The sequence below is a fragment of the Babylonia areolata genome, chromosome 28 (assembly GCF_041734735.1).
Source record: "Babylonia areolata isolate BAREFJ2019XMU chromosome 28, ASM4173473v1, whole genome shotgun sequence".
Classification (NCBI taxonomy): Eukaryota; Metazoa; Mollusca; class Gastropoda; order Neogastropoda; family Buccinidae; genus Babylonia; species Babylonia areolata.
Genome location: NC_134903.1, coordinates 7,069,095 through 7,089,221, shown reverse-complemented (window position 1 = coordinate 7,089,221; position 20,127 = coordinate 7,069,095). Strand labels below are relative to the sequence as shown.

At 44.3% G+C, this 20,127-nt stretch overlaps 1 protein-coding gene across 1 annotated transcript in view; it reads left to right on the top strand.

Annotated features, from left to right (window-relative positions):
- Nucleotides 1–20,127, top strand: part of LOC143301908 (forkhead-associated domain-containing protein 1-like) — an 88,362-nt gene that overhangs the window by 19,309 nt on the left and 48,926 nt on the right. Inside the window, exons 3-8 of the mRNA XM_076616351.1 lie at nucleotides 1,746–1,892; nucleotides 3,804–4,032; nucleotides 8,399–8,508; nucleotides 15,165–15,281; nucleotides 17,211–17,336; nucleotides 20,042–20,127. The exon at nucleotides 20,042–20,127 is cut by the window's right edge and continues 85 nt beyond it. Of these exons, the coding sequence (XP_076472466.1) occupies nucleotides 1,746–1,892; nucleotides 3,804–4,032; nucleotides 8,399–8,508; nucleotides 15,165–15,281; nucleotides 17,211–17,336; nucleotides 20,042–20,127 (815 nt within the window). The remainder of the gene's footprint in view (nucleotides 1–1,745; nucleotides 1,893–3,803; nucleotides 4,033–8,398; nucleotides 8,509–15,164; nucleotides 15,282–17,210; nucleotides 17,337–20,041) is intronic.

Below are 20,127 nucleotides of genomic sequence, written 5' to 3'. Positions count from 1 at the left end.
CAGAAATATATAAACAGACTCACAGACATCACCCCCCAACCCCCAACCCCCCACCTCCTACACTTACAACTATACACACAGACACACACATGCAGACATACACACACTTTCACCCCCCCCCCCCCCCCCACCCCTCCCACACACACACACACAGTTATACACACAAACACACACACACACACACACACACACACACACACACACACACACACACACCCACCACACACACAATTATACACACAAACACACACATGCACACACACACACACACCCGCCACACACACAATTATACACACAAACACACACACATGCACACACACACACACACACACACACACCCCACACACACACACAATGATATACACACACATGCACACACACACACACCCTCCCACCCCCCACACACACAATTATACACACACACATGCACACACACACACACACACACACACACACAATTATACACACACACACACACACACACACACAATTATACACACACACATGCACACACACACACACACCCTCCCCCCCCCCCCACACACACAATTATACACACACACACACACACACACACACACACACACACACACCTCCCCCCCCCCCCCACACACACACACACAATTATACACACACACATGCACACACACACGCACACACACCCTCCCCTCCCCGGCCCCCCCCCACACACACACACAATTATACACACACACATGCACACACTTCTCCACCCACTCCCCCACCTCTCACTGTACCCCCTCACCCCCACCCCCACCCCCGTTCTTTGCTGTTGTTGTCTAATATCACTTAAAGTGGAAAGACGTTAAACTGAAAACTACTACTACTACTACTACTACTACTACTACACACACACACACACACAGTGGATCCGAAGCTGATCGTAGAGAGCGAGATGGAGTGTAGAGGTGAAGTGCAGCCACGGAGATAGGAAGGGGCACAGAGAGAGAGAGAGAGAAACTGAAACTGAAAAATGTTTTAATGCCATTGACATTACAGTCCTGTTGGCATGGGACACATCAGAATAATCGTTTAACACACACAAACCAACCAAATAGCATGAATATGATATGTATCAAAGTCGCAGCAACAAACCTGCTGCAAGACAATAGAAAACACTTAGGTCGAAAACGGCTATACCCACGCTCGACAAACTCACGGCGTGATCAACCTAAAAGTATGAAAAAAGAAAAGTAAACCTATAGATATTCAGTTAATTTGCACTTTCTCCGTGCATATTCAAAAACGATACAAATGTCGGCTTCTTTGAATCGACCATCCAACCTAAACGCTATAACAGAGAGAGAGAGAGAGAGAGAGTGTATTCATGGTCATCCTTCTTCTTCTGCGTTCACTCGTATGCACACGAGTGGGCTTTTACGTGTATGACCGTTTTTACCCCGCCATGTAGGCAGCCATACTCTGTTTTCGGGGGTGTGCATGCTGGGTATGTTCTTGTTTCCATAACCCACCGAACGCTGACATGGATTACAGGATCTTTAACGTGCGTATTTGATCTTCTGCTTGCATATACACATGAAGGGGGTTCAGGCACTAAGCAGGTCTGCACATATGTTGACCTGGGAGATGGTAAAAATCTCCACCCTTTGCCCACCAGGCAACCGTGATTCGAACCCGGGACCCTCAGATTGACAGTCCAACGCTTTAACCACTCGGCTACTGCACCCGTCCATGGTCATCCTGATTTTGCGTGTTGCATTGTCCAGGTCCTGTGCCCCCCAGTGCAGCCACAGCAGCGGCCGGCATGGCACGGGTCGCTGACCATCCTCAACGAATCGCCCACCTACGGCAACGCCCACACTCAGCACGCCTTGCAACAGCAGCAGCAGCAGCAGCAGCAACTGCAGCAACAGGTATGGATAGGTGTATTAAGTTAACTCACTCAGTACGGCCAGTCCTCTATTCTCCTCTACACAGACCCCTCGGATGTCCAGCAGGTGTCTGAATGACCCAACCTTTAGCTTCCGTCGTCAGAATTGTGGTATTCTTTGTCAACATTCACCTCTTCAGTATAAGAGCCTTCCGCTTGCAATATTTTGATGATGGTAATTGGGGTGAAACGCTGTTAACGTCGTCTCTTTTCACCGTTCGCATGGAGAGAGTTAATGATAGTGATGATAATGATATATGATGTAGTGGAGTGATGGCCTAGAGGTAGCGCGAGAAAGAGAGAGAGGGGAGAGAGCGTGTGTGCGTGAGAGAGAGAGAGTGTGTGTCTGAGACAGAGGGGGAGAGAGAGAGAGGAGGGAGAGAGAGTGTGTGTGTGAGAGAGGGAGAGAGAGAGTGTGTGTGTGTATGTGAGAGAGAGAGAGAGGAAGAGAGAAAGAGAGAGAGTGTATGTGTGTGAGAGAGAGAGAGAGAACGTGTGTGTGTGTGTGAGGGAGAGAGAGAGAGAGAGAACACTGAACACTTTAATGTCAATAGCTTGACAGCCCTAGTGACATAGGAGTACATGATACAAAGAACAACATGTATCAACAGTAATAATATTAATGAAAACCAAATCCAAAACCAAATCTGTCAATTTCCAACTAAAGAAATCAATTTGTATAAGTGACTGTAGTTCGACCATCCATTCAAAGTCGTGTGATTTAAAGAAAATATAACATATGTATTTTCTGTTTGAAACTGTCAACACACAGTCTGAATTTCTCTGTGAACAACATCTGGTACTATTGTATTGTTGTCGTTGTTTTTGGTCGAATGTTATTCGCTTCAGCAGTATATTTTGCAAGTGTCTGTAATGACGTTTTCCGATTTATATTAAGCACTCCACAAATATCTTCATTCTTTGCTTAATTTATTTTAAAGACAACACAGAGAGAGAGAGAGAGAGAGAGAGAGAGAGAGAATGTGTGTGTGTCAACATATGTATGTGATTTTAACATCACATGTGCTTGTACACAGATTATCATCAGAGCATTCACAATCCATTGGTATTGTACCCAATTTTTTGTGTGTCTGACCCATAAATATGTACACTCCACCTGTTCCCTGGCCTGTGTTCTTTGACACACGCATGTTTGAAATTATTGCCATAAACTTTCAACCCTTAACCTTCATAATGTTAAATGCGTTTAGAACCGCAGGGTGAATGCTATGTAAATGCACGTTATCATTATCATCATCATTATTGTTGTTGTTATTATCATCATCTTCTTCATCATCATATCTGCCCCATCACTGCACAGTTTTTGTGGCATGACTCCCACGCTACTCATTCCGAGTCCCCCATACACATACCACCACCATGTCCCTCAACGGCAGCCCCCCCCCCCCCCCCCTGTGATTAGGTAACAGTTTCCATAATTGGAAGTTAACTGTTCCACTTTGTACGGAAAGCATGATGGTTCATTAGTATATAAGATGCATGTTCTTCGATTTTTTATCTGTACCTGAGCTGTGTTTTAAATGCATTGAGTTGTGGTGGTTGTTTATTGAATTTGCATTTGTACAGAAAGAATTTTTTGGCAAGTAAAATAATGAAATCAAAAACGTCATCGGTAGCAAATGTGTGTGAGTTTCCAAATAAAACCAATTCTTCACATAACTGGGCATTGTATACATTATTGCATTTGTTATTAATATCTTCTTCTTCTTCTTCTTCTGCGTTCATGGGCTGCAGCTCCCACGTTCACTCGTATATACGCGAGTGGGTTTTTACGTGTATGACCGTTTTTAACCCGCCATGTTGGCAGCCATACTCTGCTTTCGGGGGTGTTGTTAATATCAGTTTTCTTCGTTTTTCTTTCCGCCACACCCAGATGTACCACCAGGCCTTGCTGGCTTCCTCGCAGGGGCTGCCCTTCATCCCTCCCCCCGGGCCCCTGGGTCAGCAGGGGTCATGGTCACAGGCCCCCCAGCCCCCGCTGCCCCGCCCCCCTCTCCGCTCCCGCCCGCTCAGCGCGGGGTCTGCGCGACGCTCGACCTTTGACCTCCCCCGAGGGCAGCCTGCCTCCTCGACGGTCGTGGGCGCCCCTGTGACGAGACAAGGTGAGGGTCGTAGTAGTAGACTTGCCGACTGTTAACGATAATTTTGCTGTATTTTCTTACGCTCAATCACATTTTTGTTCGGATGTAATGCCAACGTCAGAATTGTTCCCACGAGTTCATTTTCAACTACGTGACATGGTCACATGCTTTCTCCAGTCATAACATTATCCAGATGCTCTAGACCTATCAGTTCACGAGGCCAGGGCAGTCACTACTAACCTTGGGTCTCACGTGATGATGCTTAGCTAATTGAGTGCGTGTTTACATTGAAACAGCATTGACTGGACCGGTCAGCTTTATTGTAGCAGTTACACCATGTTGCAGGTAGGCCCAAGTGTTTGCGTGCCTTGTGGTTAAAATGTACGTTTGCTGATGTGGCTCGGAGACACACAATTAACAGGCAGACAAACAGAATAGAATAGAATAGAATATGTCTTTATTACAAAGTGTACCAGGGTCACAAGGTACGAACATGAATCGAAAATCATACACAAACACAGATACAGCAGAAATTAGAAATTAGGATACATACAAGTGCATATCAGTATAAAAACTTGTGCATACTCACACATGCATGCACTGCACACACACACACACACACACACACACACACACACACACACACACACACACATGCACGCATGCGCACACACACACACATGCACACACAAACTCTCTCTCTCTCTCTCTCTCTCTCTCTCTCTCTCTCTTTTTCACACACACACACACACACACACACACACACACACACACACACACATTTGAACAGAAGCCGCATATTACATGTGGATGGGGCTGATGACTAGATCTTCAGGTAGATGGTTGTTGATAGCACAATTCTAGTTATCATACTGGATTTTGTTCGAGAGACGGGATTCACTGCTTTCAGGAAAAAGCTATTGGCGAAGTGATTGGTTTTCATCCTTATACTTCTGTACCGTCAACCAGAGGGGAGCATCTCGAAAATCCCAAAAGCTGGATGTGATTCGTCCTGGCTGACTGATTTTGCTTTTTGGAGTAGCTGCTTATAATATATGTCTTCTAGAGAAGGTAGATCAGCCCCGATGATCTTAGTGGCAGTTTTTACGATTAGGTAAAAAAAACAGGTAGACAGGTAGACAAATAACAGGTAGACACACAGTTAACGGGCAGACAAAATAACAGGTAGACAGGTAGACAAATAACAAGTAGACAGGTAGACAAATAGCAGGCAGACAAATAACAGGTTGATTTGTATTTGTATTTGTACTTCTTTTTTTTATCACAACAGATTTTTCTGTGTGAAATTCAGGCTCCTCTCCCCTGGTAGAGCGTGTTGCTACACTACAGCGCCCCCCTTTTTTTTGTATTTTTTTCCTTTGTGCAGTTTAATTTGTTATTCCTATCGAAGTGGATTTTTCTACATAATTTTGCCAGGAACGACCCTTTTGTTGCCGTGGGTTCTTTTACGTGCGCTAAGTGCATGCTTCACCTCAGTTTACCGTCTCATCCGAATGACTAGCGTCCAGACCACCACTCAAGGTCTAGTTGAGGGGGAGAAAATATCGGTGGCTGAGTCGTGATTCGAACAAGCTCGCTCAGATTCTCTCGCTTCCTAGGCGGACGCATTACCTCTAGGCCATCACTCCACACAATAGGTAGACAAATAACAGGTAGACAGGCAGACAAATAACAGGTACACATGTAGACAAATAACAGGTAGACAAATAACAAGTAAACATGTAGACAAATAACATGTAGACAAGTTGGGCAGACGAATAACAGGTAGACAAATAACAGGTAGACAAATAACAGGTAGACAAATAACATGTAGACAAGTTGGGCAGACGAATAACAGGTAGACAAATAACAGGTAGACAAAATAACAGGTAGACAAATAACAGGTAAACATGTAGACAAATAACAGGTAGACAAGTAGGGCAGACGAATAACAGGTAGACAAATAACAGGTAAACATGTAGACAAATAACAGGTAGACAAATAACAGGTAGACAGGTAGACAAATAACAGGTAGACAGGTAGACAAATAACAGGTAGACAAATAACAGGTAGACATGTAGACAAATAACAGGTAGACAGGTAGACAAATAACAGGTAGACAGGTAGACAGATAACAGGTAGACATGTAGACAAATAATGGGTAGACATGTAGACAAATAACAAGTAGACAAATAACAGGTAGTCATGTAGACAGATAACAGGTAGACAGGTAGACAAATAACAGGTAGACATGTAGACAAATAACAGGTAGACAGGTAGACAAATAACAGGTAGACAAATAACTGGTAGTCATGTAGACAGATAACAGGTAGACATGTAGACAAATAACAGGTAGACAGACAAATAACAGGTAGACAGGTAGACAAATAACAGGTAGACAACTAACAGGTAGACAGGTAGACAAATAACAGGTAGACAAATAACAGGTAGTCATGTAGACAGATGACAGGTAGACAGGTAGACAGACAAATAACAGGTAGACAGACAAATAACAGGTAGACAGGTAGACAAATAACAGGTAGACAACTAACAGGTAGACAGGTAGACAAATAACAGGTAGACAACTAACAGGTAGACAGGTAGACAAATAACAGGTAGTCATGTAGACAGATAACAGGTAGACATGTAGACAAATAACAGGTAGACAGACAAATAACAGGTAGACCAGGCACCAAGGTAGACAGGTACCAAGGTAGTCAGGTAAGGGGAGAAGTGAGTGTATGTGTGCGTGAGAGAGAGAGAGAGAGAGAGAGATAAGGGGAGGGAATGAAATATGCACTGGGTAGTACACACTTGAGTCGTCTCCCTCTGTGATGGTGTCACTGATGGAGGGGGTGGGGGGGTGGGGGGAGGGGGCGTGTGGCGGAGATGAGGGGGCCACAGGGAATGGGGGGTGGGGGGGGGGGGGGTTCTGTCTGTGAAGGTATCATCAGTTCCCCTGCATGTGAAGGCATTCACTTTCTGCTTCTTCTTCTGCATCTTCTTTTTTCTTCTTCTTCTTCTGCTTCTTGTTCTTCTTGTTTCTTCTTCTTGTTTCTTCTTCTTCTTCTTCTTCTTCTTCTTCTTCTTCTTCTTCTTTTTCTTCTTCTTCTTCTTTCTATTTTTATTCCTTTTCTCCTTGTTCAGCCTCTTCAAACATTTTCTTTTCCTTTGTCATCATTATTGCCTTCTTCTTCTTCTTCTTCTTCTTCTTCTTCCTCTTCTTTCTTCTTCTTCTTCCTCCTCCTCCTCTTCCTTAAGGCATCACTTTCTTCTTTCAATTCTTATTCCTTTTCTTCTTCTTGTTCATCCTCTACAACATTTTCTTTTCTTCCTTTGTCATCATTATTGCCTTCTTCTTCCTCCTCCTCCTCCTCCTAAAGGCATTCACTTTCTTCTTTCTATTCTGATTCCTTTTCTCCTTCTTGTTCTAGCAGTTTTCGACATCTCCTTCTCCTTTGTCATTATTATTGTCATCATCTTCTTCTTCTTCTTCCTCCTCCCCCTTCTTCTTCAGCTTGTTCTTCTCCTTATAAGACGTTGGAATGAGGAGGGAGGAAGAACGAGAGAATGAAAGAGAGAGAGGTAAAGAGCTTTTTTCTTTTCTTTTTTTTTAACAATTGATTTTTTGGGTTTTTTAAAATATTTTTTTAACTCACCTAATGTTGAGTGGAATTCGTACCCTGCGATTTGCCATCAAAGTCCTCAGGGGAAGGCCAGAGTATGTATGTATGTATATATATATATATAAATTGGGATTATAATTTTTTGGACTTGCTCGCTTCAGTTTCTTTTTTTTTTTCTTCATCTTCTTTTTTCCATTTTCAGGTGGTCTTTGCCTTTTTGTGAACCCTGTATGATGTGACGGCGGGTGGTCCCTATCTTTTTGTGAACCCTGTATGATGTGACGGCGGGTGGTCCCTATCTTTTTGTGAACCCTGTATGATGTGACAGCAGGTGGTCCCTATCTTTTTGTGAACCCTGTATGATGTGACGGCAGGTGGTCCCTATCTTTTTGTGAACCCTGTATGATGTGACGGCAGGTGGTCCTTAACTTTTTGTGAACCCTGTATGATGTGACGACAGGTGGTCCCTATCTTTTTGTGAACCCTGTATGATGTGACGGCAGGTGGTCCCTATCTTTTTGTGAACCCTGCATGATGTGACGGCAGGTGGTCCCTATCTTTTTGTGAACCCTGTATGATGTGACGGCAGGTGGTCCCTATCCTTTTGTGAACCCTGTATGATGTGACGGCAGGTGGTCCCTATCTTTTTGTGAACCCTGTATGATGTGACGGCAGGTGGTCCCTATCTTTTTGTGAACCCTGTATGATGTGACGGCAGGTGGTCCCTATCTTTTTGTGAACCCTGTATGATGTGACGGCAGGTCCGGTGGGCGGCTGGGTCAACGGTCAGAGAGGAACGGCCGTCGCCTCCCCCACCACCACCCTCCCCTCGGCTGCCCTGGACCTGGCCCAGCAACAGGCACAGGAAAAGGTGGGTGATGAGGATGACGATGATGGCGATGGTGATGATGATATTATGATAATTATCATGTTGTGGATACGTATCTAGCGCCCACCGTCCTCGGTCAAATACCACAAGCTCTTTACAAACACGATACGATATCATGATACGGATATGTATCCAGTGCCTACTGTGCTAGGTCAGAGACCAAGCTCTAAGCGCTGTACAAACACGATATGATATCATGATATGGATATGTATCTAGCGCCTACTGTGCTCGGTTAGAGACCAAGCTCTAAGCGCTGTACAAACACGATCTGATATCATGATATGGACACTTATCTAGCGCCTGCTGTGCTAGGTCAGAGACCAAGCTCTAAGCGCTGTACAAACACGATATGATATCATGATATGGACACTTATCTAGTGTCTACTGTGCTTGGTCAGAGAACAAGCTCTAAGCTCTTTACAAATACGACATGATATCATGATACGGATATATATCTAGCGCCTACTGTGCTCGGTTAGAGACCAAGCTCTAAGCGCTGTACAAACACGATATGATATCATGATACGGATATATATCTAGCGCCTACTGTGCTCGGTTAGAGACCAAGCTCTAAGCGCTGTACAAACACGATATGATATCATGATATGGACACTTATCTAGCGCCTACTGTGCTCGGTTAGAGACCAAGCTCTAAGCGCTGTACAAACACGATATGATATCATGATATGTTCACTTATCTAGCGCCTACTGTGCTCGGTTAGAGACCAAGCTCTAAGCGCTGTACAAACACGATATGATATCATGATATGGACACTTATCTAGCGCCTACTGTGCTCGGTTAGAGACCAAGCTCTAAGCGCTGTACAAACACGGAGTCATTTTGCACAACAGGCTGCCTGCCTGGGTAGAGCCGACTGACGGCTGCTGTTGGGCGCTCATCATTGGTTTCCTGCATCGTTCAGTCAGGTTTCAGTCACGCACACGTGCACTCATACAGACATGTTACATTTTTACGTGTACGACCGTTATTGTTTTTATCTGCCCTGCCTTGTAGGCAGCTATACTCCCGTTTCCAGGGGTGTGCATGCTGGGTACGTTCTTGTTTCTATAACCCACCAAACGTCGACATGAAATACAGGATCTTTAACCCTTTCACCACCAGTCAGTTTAGAGTGCGAAATTCCCTTGTGATACAAACACAGAAAATATGATGTCTAAGTATGGGTGAGGATTCCCCCTCTGATGTGTATGGCCTGTCCTACCACCAAACATAAAGAGCAGTAGGTTCATGGATAACAGACCCATGATCAGGTCACACTTCAGTGATATGGGTCCTCTACCTAGCTGCTGAATAAATGCGAATTTGGTAGTGAAATTGACGGGCGCAATAGCCGAGTGGTTAAAGTGTTGGACTGTCAGTCTGAGGGTCCCGGGTTCGAATCACGGTGACGGCGTCTGGTGGGTGAAGGGTGGAGATTTTTACGATCTCCCAGGTCAACATATGTGCAGACCTGCTAGTGCCTGAACCCCCTTCGTGTGTATATGCAAGCAGAAGATCAAATACGCACGTTAAAGATCCTGTAATCCATGTCAGCGTTCGGTGGGTTATGGAAACAAGAACATACCCAGCATGCACACCCCCGAAAACGGAGTATGGCTGCCTACATGGCGGGGTAAAAACGGTCAAACACATAAAAGCCCACTCGTGTGCATACGAGTGAATGTGGGAGTTGCAGCCCACGAACACAGAAGAAGAAGAAGAAGGTAGTGAAAGGGTTAATGTGCGTATCTGACCATCTGTGTGTGTGTACGCATGAAAGGGGTTGGTTCAGGCACTAGCAGGTCTGCACATAATATGCCGACCTGGGAGACTGGAAAAATCTCCACCATTGATTTAACCGACCAGGTATGACAAGGATCGAACTCAAGAAACTCTGGCAAGAATCCAGTGTACTAACCATTTGACCATCCGCACCTGTTTGGTGTGGATGTGGATTGGTGTGTTGGGGGGGGAGTGTGTGTGTGGGGGGGGTATTTTTGTGTGGGTGGGTAGGGTTGTGTGTGTGTGAGTGAAGGATGGTGTGTTGGTGAAAGTGTGTGAGTGAGTTGATGTGTGTTAGTGTGTGTGTGAAGGAGTTTTGAATTAAGTTAATACCTACCTTTTTTTTTTTTTTTTCAAACTAGCTCCCCCCCCCCCCCCCTTAAACCCCACCCCCACCGCCACCCTCACATCCTCTTCTTTCCAGTATACAGTTTCTCAACCTTTCTGTTAAAGTTTTTGTCTGTAGTGCCTTAGAAGCGGAGTGATGTCCTAGAGGTAATGCGTCTGCCTTGGAAGCAAGAGAATCTGAATGCACTGGTTCGAATCACGGCTCAGCCGCCAATATTTTCTCCCCCTCCACTGGACCTTGAGTGGTAGTCTGGACGCTAGTCATTCGGATGAGATGACATACCGAGGTCCGGTGTGCAGCATGCACTTAACGCATGTAAAAGAACCCACGGCAACAAAAGGGTAGTTCCTGGCAAAATTCTATAGAAAAATCCACGTTGACAGGAAAAACAAATAAAACTGCACGCAGGAAAAAAGAGAGGGGTGGCACTGTAGTGTAGCGATGCGCTCTCCCTGGGGAGAGCAGCCCGAATTTCACACAGAGAAACCTGTTTTGATAAAAAAAAAAATACTAATACAAAATACAAATTATGAATGACTGGTGTGTAAGCTCTTTGATTTGTCTGTGCCCAAAAAATAGTGCTGTACAAATACTGTTACTATTCTGTACTATTCTGATTACTGAGAGTGGTGTGTGCTATTAACCATGTGATCTGTGTGTGTGTGTGTGTGTGTGCATGCGTGCGTGCATGCACGTGAGCATGTGCGAATTTGGATATGTTTATTTGAATATTTGTATGCAGTGATTTAAAAAAAAAAAAAGAGTGAAGATAGGGGTTTTATTATATTGTTGTAAAGGTGCGTGTGTATTTGTGTATGTGTGTGTATACATGTTTCTAAGCATGTGCGTGCGTGCGCATGTGTAGTGTGTGTGTGTGTGTGTGTAAATGATTAATGAAAAACATAGTTTTTGGATATTTTTTTATGTTTTTGTGTTAAGTTATGATTTTTCTTCCTTTTGTAAGCAATTGCATATGTGTGTGTGTGTTTCATGTTTAACTGTAAAGCACTTTGAGCTCCGTCTTAAGGAGGAAAGCGCTCAGTGAACATCCAGCATTATCATTATCATGATTATTTTGATTATTCCTATTATTATTATTATTGTTATTATTATTATAGGCCATCATGGTTCGCCTTAAGGGAATCGTCAGTCTTCACGCCCTGCGCTATGTAAGATTCCCTTTTCTCCCCTCCCCCCGTTGTCCAGCAGTGTCTCCGTACCTACGCTTTGTGGCGGGGTGGCAGGGCGTGACGAACACATGTCGCGCTGACAGAGCTTTTGCGTTGGCGCCTTAGGTCACTGTACCGCATTGTGGTGGTTTTTGCTTCATGTACGTACTTTGTTTTCTACCGAGTGTATGTGCAGAGCCTCGTGTATCGGTTTGGTGTCAGTGTACACGCTGTACAGTTTACCGGAATCGGGAGGGAAGGGCTTGTTGCCTGGCTTTGAAGAAGGTGTGCCGCCTTCCTAACGTGACTGTGTCTCTGTGTGTGTGTACACACCTGTTCCGTACACGCCATGGTCAGTCCTGCGTGTGAACCTGTACAGGAAGAGCCTGGAGTTTTAGCGTTGAGGCGTTCAGGCTTGGTGTGGCTCCGTGTTTGTGTCCGTTGATGTCGTCACACAGAGACGACAGACGTGTTTATGTTGACATGTCAGGGCTAGAAATTTTCCCCCCCATTTTTTTTTTTTTTTTAGCTGTCTTTGGGACAAGTAGTTTTGTTTCATATAAGTATATTTATCCCCCTAAAATTTCTACTTGCACTTCCTGAATAAGAGATGGTTGTTAACTCACTCAGTACGGCCAGTCCTCTCTTCTCCTTTACACAGACCCCTCGGATGTCCAGTGGGTGTCTGAATGACCCAACCTTTAGCTTCCGTCATCAGAATTGTGGTATTCTTTGTCAACATTCACCTCTTCAGTATGAGAGACTTCCACTTGCAATATTTTGATGGTGGTAATTGGGGTGAAACGCTGTTAACGTCTTCTCTTTCGCCGTTCGTATGGAGAGAGTTAAAAGTAACTACTGGTAGAGCAGTGCCATGTCAATGTTTGTTTGATAAGTAGTATGTATGACAAGAATAGTAAAGTCATGAGGAGTTCACAGCCTCAGCATTCTATTCGTTCTAGAAAAGAAAAGCTGGTGTGTTGGTGTTATAGCATTCAGCCGTTCAACCGTTCAACCCTTGTAAATTGACAGCCTTGGCCGGCTTCTCTGCCATTTTGATGCAGTATGATTAGAACCAGCCTGAAAATGACCAGTTTCCTTCTCTGCTATTTTGATGCGGTATGATTAGAACCACCCTGAAACTGACCAGTTTCTGCTTCAAATTGACACATGTTAACAGAGCCAGAAATACTGTAGAACTTAGTTTACGGCCTTTGCATGCGGTTATTAATGCTGACGTAGGAAGCAGGAAACCATTTGAATGAACAAACTCAAGGCCCTGGCAGTGCTGGGTCTCAGCGCTGAATGGGTTGAAGTGTAAAGGGGAGGAGGGAGGCGCGACTGGTCTTGACTGTCGCTGACCGCTCAGTCTCCCTCCCACCATGTGGTGTGATGGCCTAGAGGTAACGCATCCACCTAGGAAGCGAGAGAATCTGAGCGCGCTGGTTCGAATCACGGCTCAGCCGCCGATATTTTCTCCCCCTCCACTAAGACCTTGAGTGGTGGTCTAGACACTAGTCATTTGGATGAGACGATAAACCGAGGTCCCGTGTGTAGCATGCACTTAGCACATGTAAAAGAACCCACGGCAACAAAAGGGTTGTTCCTGACAAAATTCTGTAGTAAAATCCACTTTGATAGGAAAAACAAATAAAACTGCACGCAGGAAAAAAAAAAAAAAAAAAAGGGGTGGTGCTGTAGTGTAGCGACGCGCTCTCCCTGGGGAGAGCAGCCCGAATTTCACACAGAGAAATCTGTTGTGATAAAAGAAATACAAATACAAATACAGACACAGTCAGAAATTGGTCACCCAACAGATACTGAGTGGACAGAGCATTTCAGCATATCCACTTAGACATCCCAGACAGTCGGATGGTTGGGGGGAGGAGTGGGGGGGGGCCGTATTCAAGACAAACTTCATTTTACCTTCAGGCAAGTTACCCTTGACATGGTAGGGACCCGCGGGTACAGTTTACCTTCAAGGTTATGTTAACTTCGTATTCAAGACAAACTTCATTTTGCCTTCAGGCAAATTACCCTTGACATGGTAGGGACCTGTGGGTACAGTTTACCTTGAAGGTTATGTTAACTTCGTATTCAAGACAAACTTCATTTTGCCTTCAGGCAAATTACCCTTGACTTGGTAGGGACCTGTGGGTACAGTTTACCTTGAAGGTTATGTTAACTTCGTATTCAAGACAAACTTCATTTTACCTTCAGGCAAGTTACCCTTGACATGGTAGGGACCCGCGGGTACAGTTTACCTTGAAGGTTATGTTAACTTCGTATTCAAGACAAACTTCATTTTACCTTCAGGCAAGTTACCCTTGACATGGTAGGGACCTGCGGGTACAGTTTACCTTGAAGGTTATGTTAACTTCGTATTTAAGACAAACTTCATTTTACCTTCAGGCAAGTTACCCTTGACATGGTAGGGATCCATGGGTACAGTTTACCTTGAAGGTTATGTTAACTTCGTATTCAAGACAAACTTCATTTTACCTTCAGGCAAGTTACCCTTGACATGGTAGGGACCCGCGGGTACAGTTTACCTTGAAGGTTATGTTAACTTCGTATTCAAGACACGTGCGGTGCACTCAGGCAGCTGACCCATCATCTGTAATTAGAAATTCCTGGTGATTCCCTTGGTGATGTTCTTCTCACCCCACTATAGTTCAGAGCATTGCCGAAAGAGGTTGTTTTTTTTTTGTTGTTGTTGTTTTTTTGGCTGCCCCATCATCTGCGCCATTTCAGTGGCATTACTCCCACTCCGCTCATTCAGATTTCCCCGTACACGGCCACACCCGGGTTCGTCCATCACAGTTCCAGCGTTCTTTACCGAGAGAGTTAGCAAAACACGTGCTGTCCACAAAGCACGTCTGTTTTCCCTCGACAAAAGGCTCCACCATATTTACCTCTGCTTCGTGGGCAGTCACCCTTGGCAGGAAGTAAGGGTAAAATTGCCTTCATGTTGGTAGACCCGCAGGTAGGCTCTTGTGTTCCTGAATACCGGCTAATGCTTACCCTTGGGCAGTTTGCCTTGCCTCAGGCAGATTTACCCTCAGGTACACATTTACCCACAGGCACGATGGTCTCTTGAACACAGCCGTGGGTGGGAATTTCCAGCCCTGCTTGTGGAGACAATGTCTGTATCAATGTTGAGACAGTTGTAAGTGCTGTCAGCTTTGAGGTTTCTGTGTGTGCGTGTATATGTATGTGCCTGTATGTGTGAAGAAAGTACGTTGCTAACGTCTCGGGGGAACTAGAAGGAGGCTTGGTGTGCCGTGCCGTGGCGTGCTGTGGCAGTGATTAACAGTTAGGGTTTGGGGCTGACAGGACCTGCGACTGGGACAGCTGTCGGAGGAGGTGAGCCGGCTGCGAAGCGTGGAGTTTGAGTCGTTACGCAAGGACCAGCTGATTCAGCAACTACAGCAACAGATCGATGACCAGCAGGTTAGAGATGGTGCCACTCTTGTGTTTTTGTTTGTTAATTTTCTTCTTCTTCTTCTTCTTCTGCGTTCGTGGGCTGCAACTCCCACGTTCACTCGTATGCACACGAGTGGGATTTTACGTGTATGACCGTTTTTACCCCGCCATGTAGGCAGCCATACTCCGCTTTCAGGGGTGTGCATGCTGGGTATGTTCTTGTTTCCATAACCCACTGAACGCTGATATGGATTACAGGATCTTTAACGTGCGTATTTGATCTTCTGCTTGCATATACACACGAAGGGGGTTCAGGCACTAGCAGGTCTGCACATATGTTGACCTGGGAGATTGTAAAAATCTCCACCCATAACCCACCAGGCGCCGTCACCGTGATTCGAACCCGGGACCCTCAGATTGACAGTCCAACGCTTTAACCACTCGGCTATTGCGCCCATCGTTTGTTAATTTGTTTGTTGTTATTTTTTTACTCCCAAGAATCTGGGACATTTTGTTTTCTATACTTCGACAGCAAACTGATAGCTGTTTGATCAATGATTTCTCTTGTTACAATGGGAAGTCATTTACAGCTCAGTCTTTTGTGAAGGGCTATGACTCTTCAGACTAGAAGGCAAGATTGCACTGGCTCTTAGTGCTGCCGCCTTGGGGGCTAGCTGGCCTTTGGGAACCATCCAAAAGCCAACTGTCCTTAAAATCTTCTTGGCCGAGAGATTGGGGGTGGGGGGGTGGGGGGGGGGATGTAAATTGGGCAAAAGACTCTCCACTGTAAACAAATTCTGGCCCAGATAGTTGGGGCAGCAGTGGCCTCCTCTGCTGTTCTGACGGTCATGGTCAGACACGACTGTCATACATTTCATTTGCATACATTTAAATGATGATGAATAATGATGGGGTTGATGAAGATGCTGCTGTGGGTGGGGGGGCCCGTTCAGGTTTGGGACAATACTTTACAAGGCTGTAATCTCATAACAGGCTACTTTACAAGGCTATAATCTCATAACAGGCTATGTCCCAGCATCATCCAGGCTCAGAGATACAAGCACTTGCATTCCTGGGTCAGTAAGAAATCGGAGCGAACACTCCTAAAGCGGATGACCCTTAACTGTTTGGTCCCAGAAAAATTCAGATCTGGGTAGGAGCCGATAAAAAAAAAAAAAAAAAAAAAAAAAAAAAAAAATCCCACCCTTGATTGGGATCGAATCCATGTTCTTTCCCATTTGTCAGTCCTCATAGTTAACCACATCACCATGGCAGCTCTCTTGTATTGTTGTATTGTATTGTTTTGTGTTGTACTGTATTGTAATGTGTTGTGTTGTGTTGTATTTTTGTCACAGTAGATTTTTTTCTGTGCTCATTTTGGGATGTCCCTTTGGAGAGCATGTCACCATGAAATGTAGTGCCACCTTTTTTCTTTTTTGTTGTTGTTTGATTCTGTGTTTTGTCTGCAAGTGTATTCATTTTTGCTACCAAACTGGATGTTTTCTGCAGAGAAAAAATCCCAGTATTTGTATTTGTATTTCTTTTTATCACAACAGATTTCTCTGTGTGAAATTCGGGCTGCTCTCCCCAGGGAGAGCGCGTCGCTATACTACAGCGCCACCCATTTTTTTGTATTTTTTCCTGCGTGCAGTTTCTTTATTTGTTTTTCCTATCGAAGTGGGTTTTTCTACAGAATTTTGCCAGGAACAACCTTTTTGTTGCCTTGGGTTCTTTTACGTGTGCTAAGTGCATGCTGCACACAGGACCTCGGTTTATCGTCTCATCCAAATGACTGTGTGTGTGGGACTGGAATTTTTGGGTACTGGCTTCCATGTTTGGTGCATTCACACACACACACACACACACACACACACACACACACACACACACACACCGTCAACCCACACTGGCATATAATTATATATATATATATATATCTGTCTATCTATCCGATAGAAGAAGCTGCAGCAGGAACCGTCCATCATCATGGGGTCAGCTGACCCAGACGGAGGCCAGCGATTGGCTCAGATGGAGGCTGAGGTCACGATGCGCCGCGCAGAGGTGGCCAGTCTGAAGGAGCAGGTGAGTGACCTTGACATTGGTGCTGACCGTCCTGCCGACAGCACAGAGCCATATCAGGGACTGTCCCAAGTAAAGAATTCAGCTGCTTTAACCCTTTCACCACCAAGGTTCTGTGTGGAAAACATTCTGTTGGTTTAACTCTTTCACCACCAAGATTCTGTGTGGAAAACATTCAGTTGGTTTAACTCTTTCACCACCAAGGTTCTGTGTGGAAAACATTCAACTGCTTTAACCCTTTCACCACCAAGATTCTGTATGGAAAACATTCAACTTCTTTAACTCTTTCACCACCAAGGTTTTGTGTGGAAAACATTCAACTGCTTTAACTCTTTCACCACCAAGGTTCTGTGTGGAAAACATTCAACTGCTTTAACTCTTTCACCACCAAGGTTCTGTGTGGAAAACATTCAATTGGTTTAACTCTTTCACCACCAAGGTTCTGTGTGGAAAACATTCAACTGCTTTAACTCTTTCACCACCAAGGTTCTGTATAGAAAACATTCAGTTGGTTTAACTCTTTCACCACCAAGGTTCTGTGTGGAAAACATTCAACTGCTTTAACTCTTTCACCACCAAGGTTCTGTATGGAAAACATTCATTTGGTTTAACCCTTTCACCACCAAGGTTCTGTATGGAAAACATTCAGTTGGTTTAACTCCTTCACCACCAAGATTCTGTGTGGAAAACATTCAATTGGTTTAACTCCTTCACCACCAAGGTTCTGTGTGGAAAACATTCAGTTGGTTTAACTCCTTCACCACCAAGGTTCCTTTTGGAAAACATTCAGTTGGTTTAACCCTTTCACCACCAAGGTTCTGTGTGGAAAACATTCAGCTGCTTTAACTCTTTCACCACCAAGGTTCTGTGTGGAAAACATTCAACTGGTTTAACTCCTTCACCACCAGGGTTCTGTGTGGCAAAAACATGATCCCCAGTGCCAGATATTTCAGATGTGATGCTCTCTGTCACAGGCTTCGGTTCCTGTCTGAACAATAATGCTATGGACTCGTTCACTACAAACTAGGCCAGTGAATACGTCTTTTAATACATTCTCGATAAACTGGTTTCCGTTCAAGCATTTGATCAACATTTAAAGATTTTGTTAAAATCACTGCACTTTCTTCTTATATATGCATTCTTTTTCTTTATTTCATTTTTTTTTTTTTCTTTCCAGTGAATATTGGTAACATTGGCTGGGACGAGTAGGGACTGAGAAAAGGAGGAAAAAATCTGATTATACACACCTATCACTCGTTTAATACATACATATCGCTGCATAGAATTTCTAGGGGCATGAGTGGAATACAGAAGGATAACCAAAACAAAACAAAAGGACAGCATTGATTATTTGAACACGCGGTGAGGTATGGGTGCTGTGTTCTGTGACGTTTAATAAAAACATTACATGCAGACATCGGTGGATGAAGGTGCGTGTATACAGGTGCTGATATGTTTGTGTGCATGTCTGTGGATTTGTGGGCTTGTGGCAGTGCGTGTATGTGTTTATATGTGTATGTATGTGTGTATGTGTGTGGGTTTGTATGTATTTGTATGGATATTGAATGATATACTCACTGTAAGGAAATGATGATGTTTATCAATTTTGTTGTTGTTTTTTTTCTGGTCGTGTGTCAGTATTTCTGTTTTTGATGTTGATTTTTGAAATGAAATTAAAAAAGGTTCATTAAAAAAAAAAAAAATTAAACCACTAGGACAGGGAGCAAAGGTTAGTCATTGTTCTATTGGTGGGAAACTTTCTGTGGCTGTGGAGATTTGTTGCAATGTGAAAAAACAATCTCATCAACATGACCCCTCAATGTCAACAAAGGTCACCTATAGTGGTGCACTGTCTAGTCGACTGAAGTGGCCTATGACTATGAAAGAGTTAAACACAAAACACTGTCACATCAATAAAGATTGAAAAAAAATTTAAAAACTGCAAAACAGCACATTTTGTAGCATGTTATCTTAACCGGTAAAATCCTTCTGACAAATAAAATTAGGCTGTGCTGACTATGTCAGCCCTTCTGCTGAAGTTACCACCCCCAGATTGCAAAAAAGATATTTCTCCCTGTAGAAACAGTTCTGACTGCTGATTCATTGCCATGAACACATATTTCTCCCCGTAGAAACAGGCCTGACTGCTGATTCATTGCAGTGAACAATAGTTCAGACTGCTGATTCATTGCAATGAACACATATTTCTCCCCATAGAAACAGTCCTGACTGCTGATTCATTGCAATGAACACATATTTCTCCCCATAGAAACAGTCCTGACTGCTGATTCATTGCAGTGAACACATATTTCTCCCCATAGAAACAGTCCTGACTGCGGATTCATTGCCATGAACACATATTTCTCCCCATAGAAACAGTCCTGACTGCTGATTCATTGCAATGAACACATATTTCTCCCCATAGAAACAGTCCTAATTGCTGATTGCAATGAACACATATTTCTCCCCGTAGAAACAGTCCTGACTGCTGATTCATTGCAATGAACACATATTTCTCCCCATAGAAACAGTCCTAATTGCTGATTGCAATGAACACATATTTCTCCCCGTAGAAACCATCCTGACTGCTGATTCGTTGCAATGAACACATATTTCTCCCCATGGAAACAGTCCTGACTGCTGATTCATTGCAGTGAACACATTTTTCTCTCTCCCTGATTGCTGACTGTCGACGATGGTTTTGTCAGTTGAGCCAGGTGAGGGCGCAGGGGGCGGGAAGCCCCTCCATGCTGCGGCAGGAGTTGGGGGAGAGGGTGAAGGAGATCACGGCGCT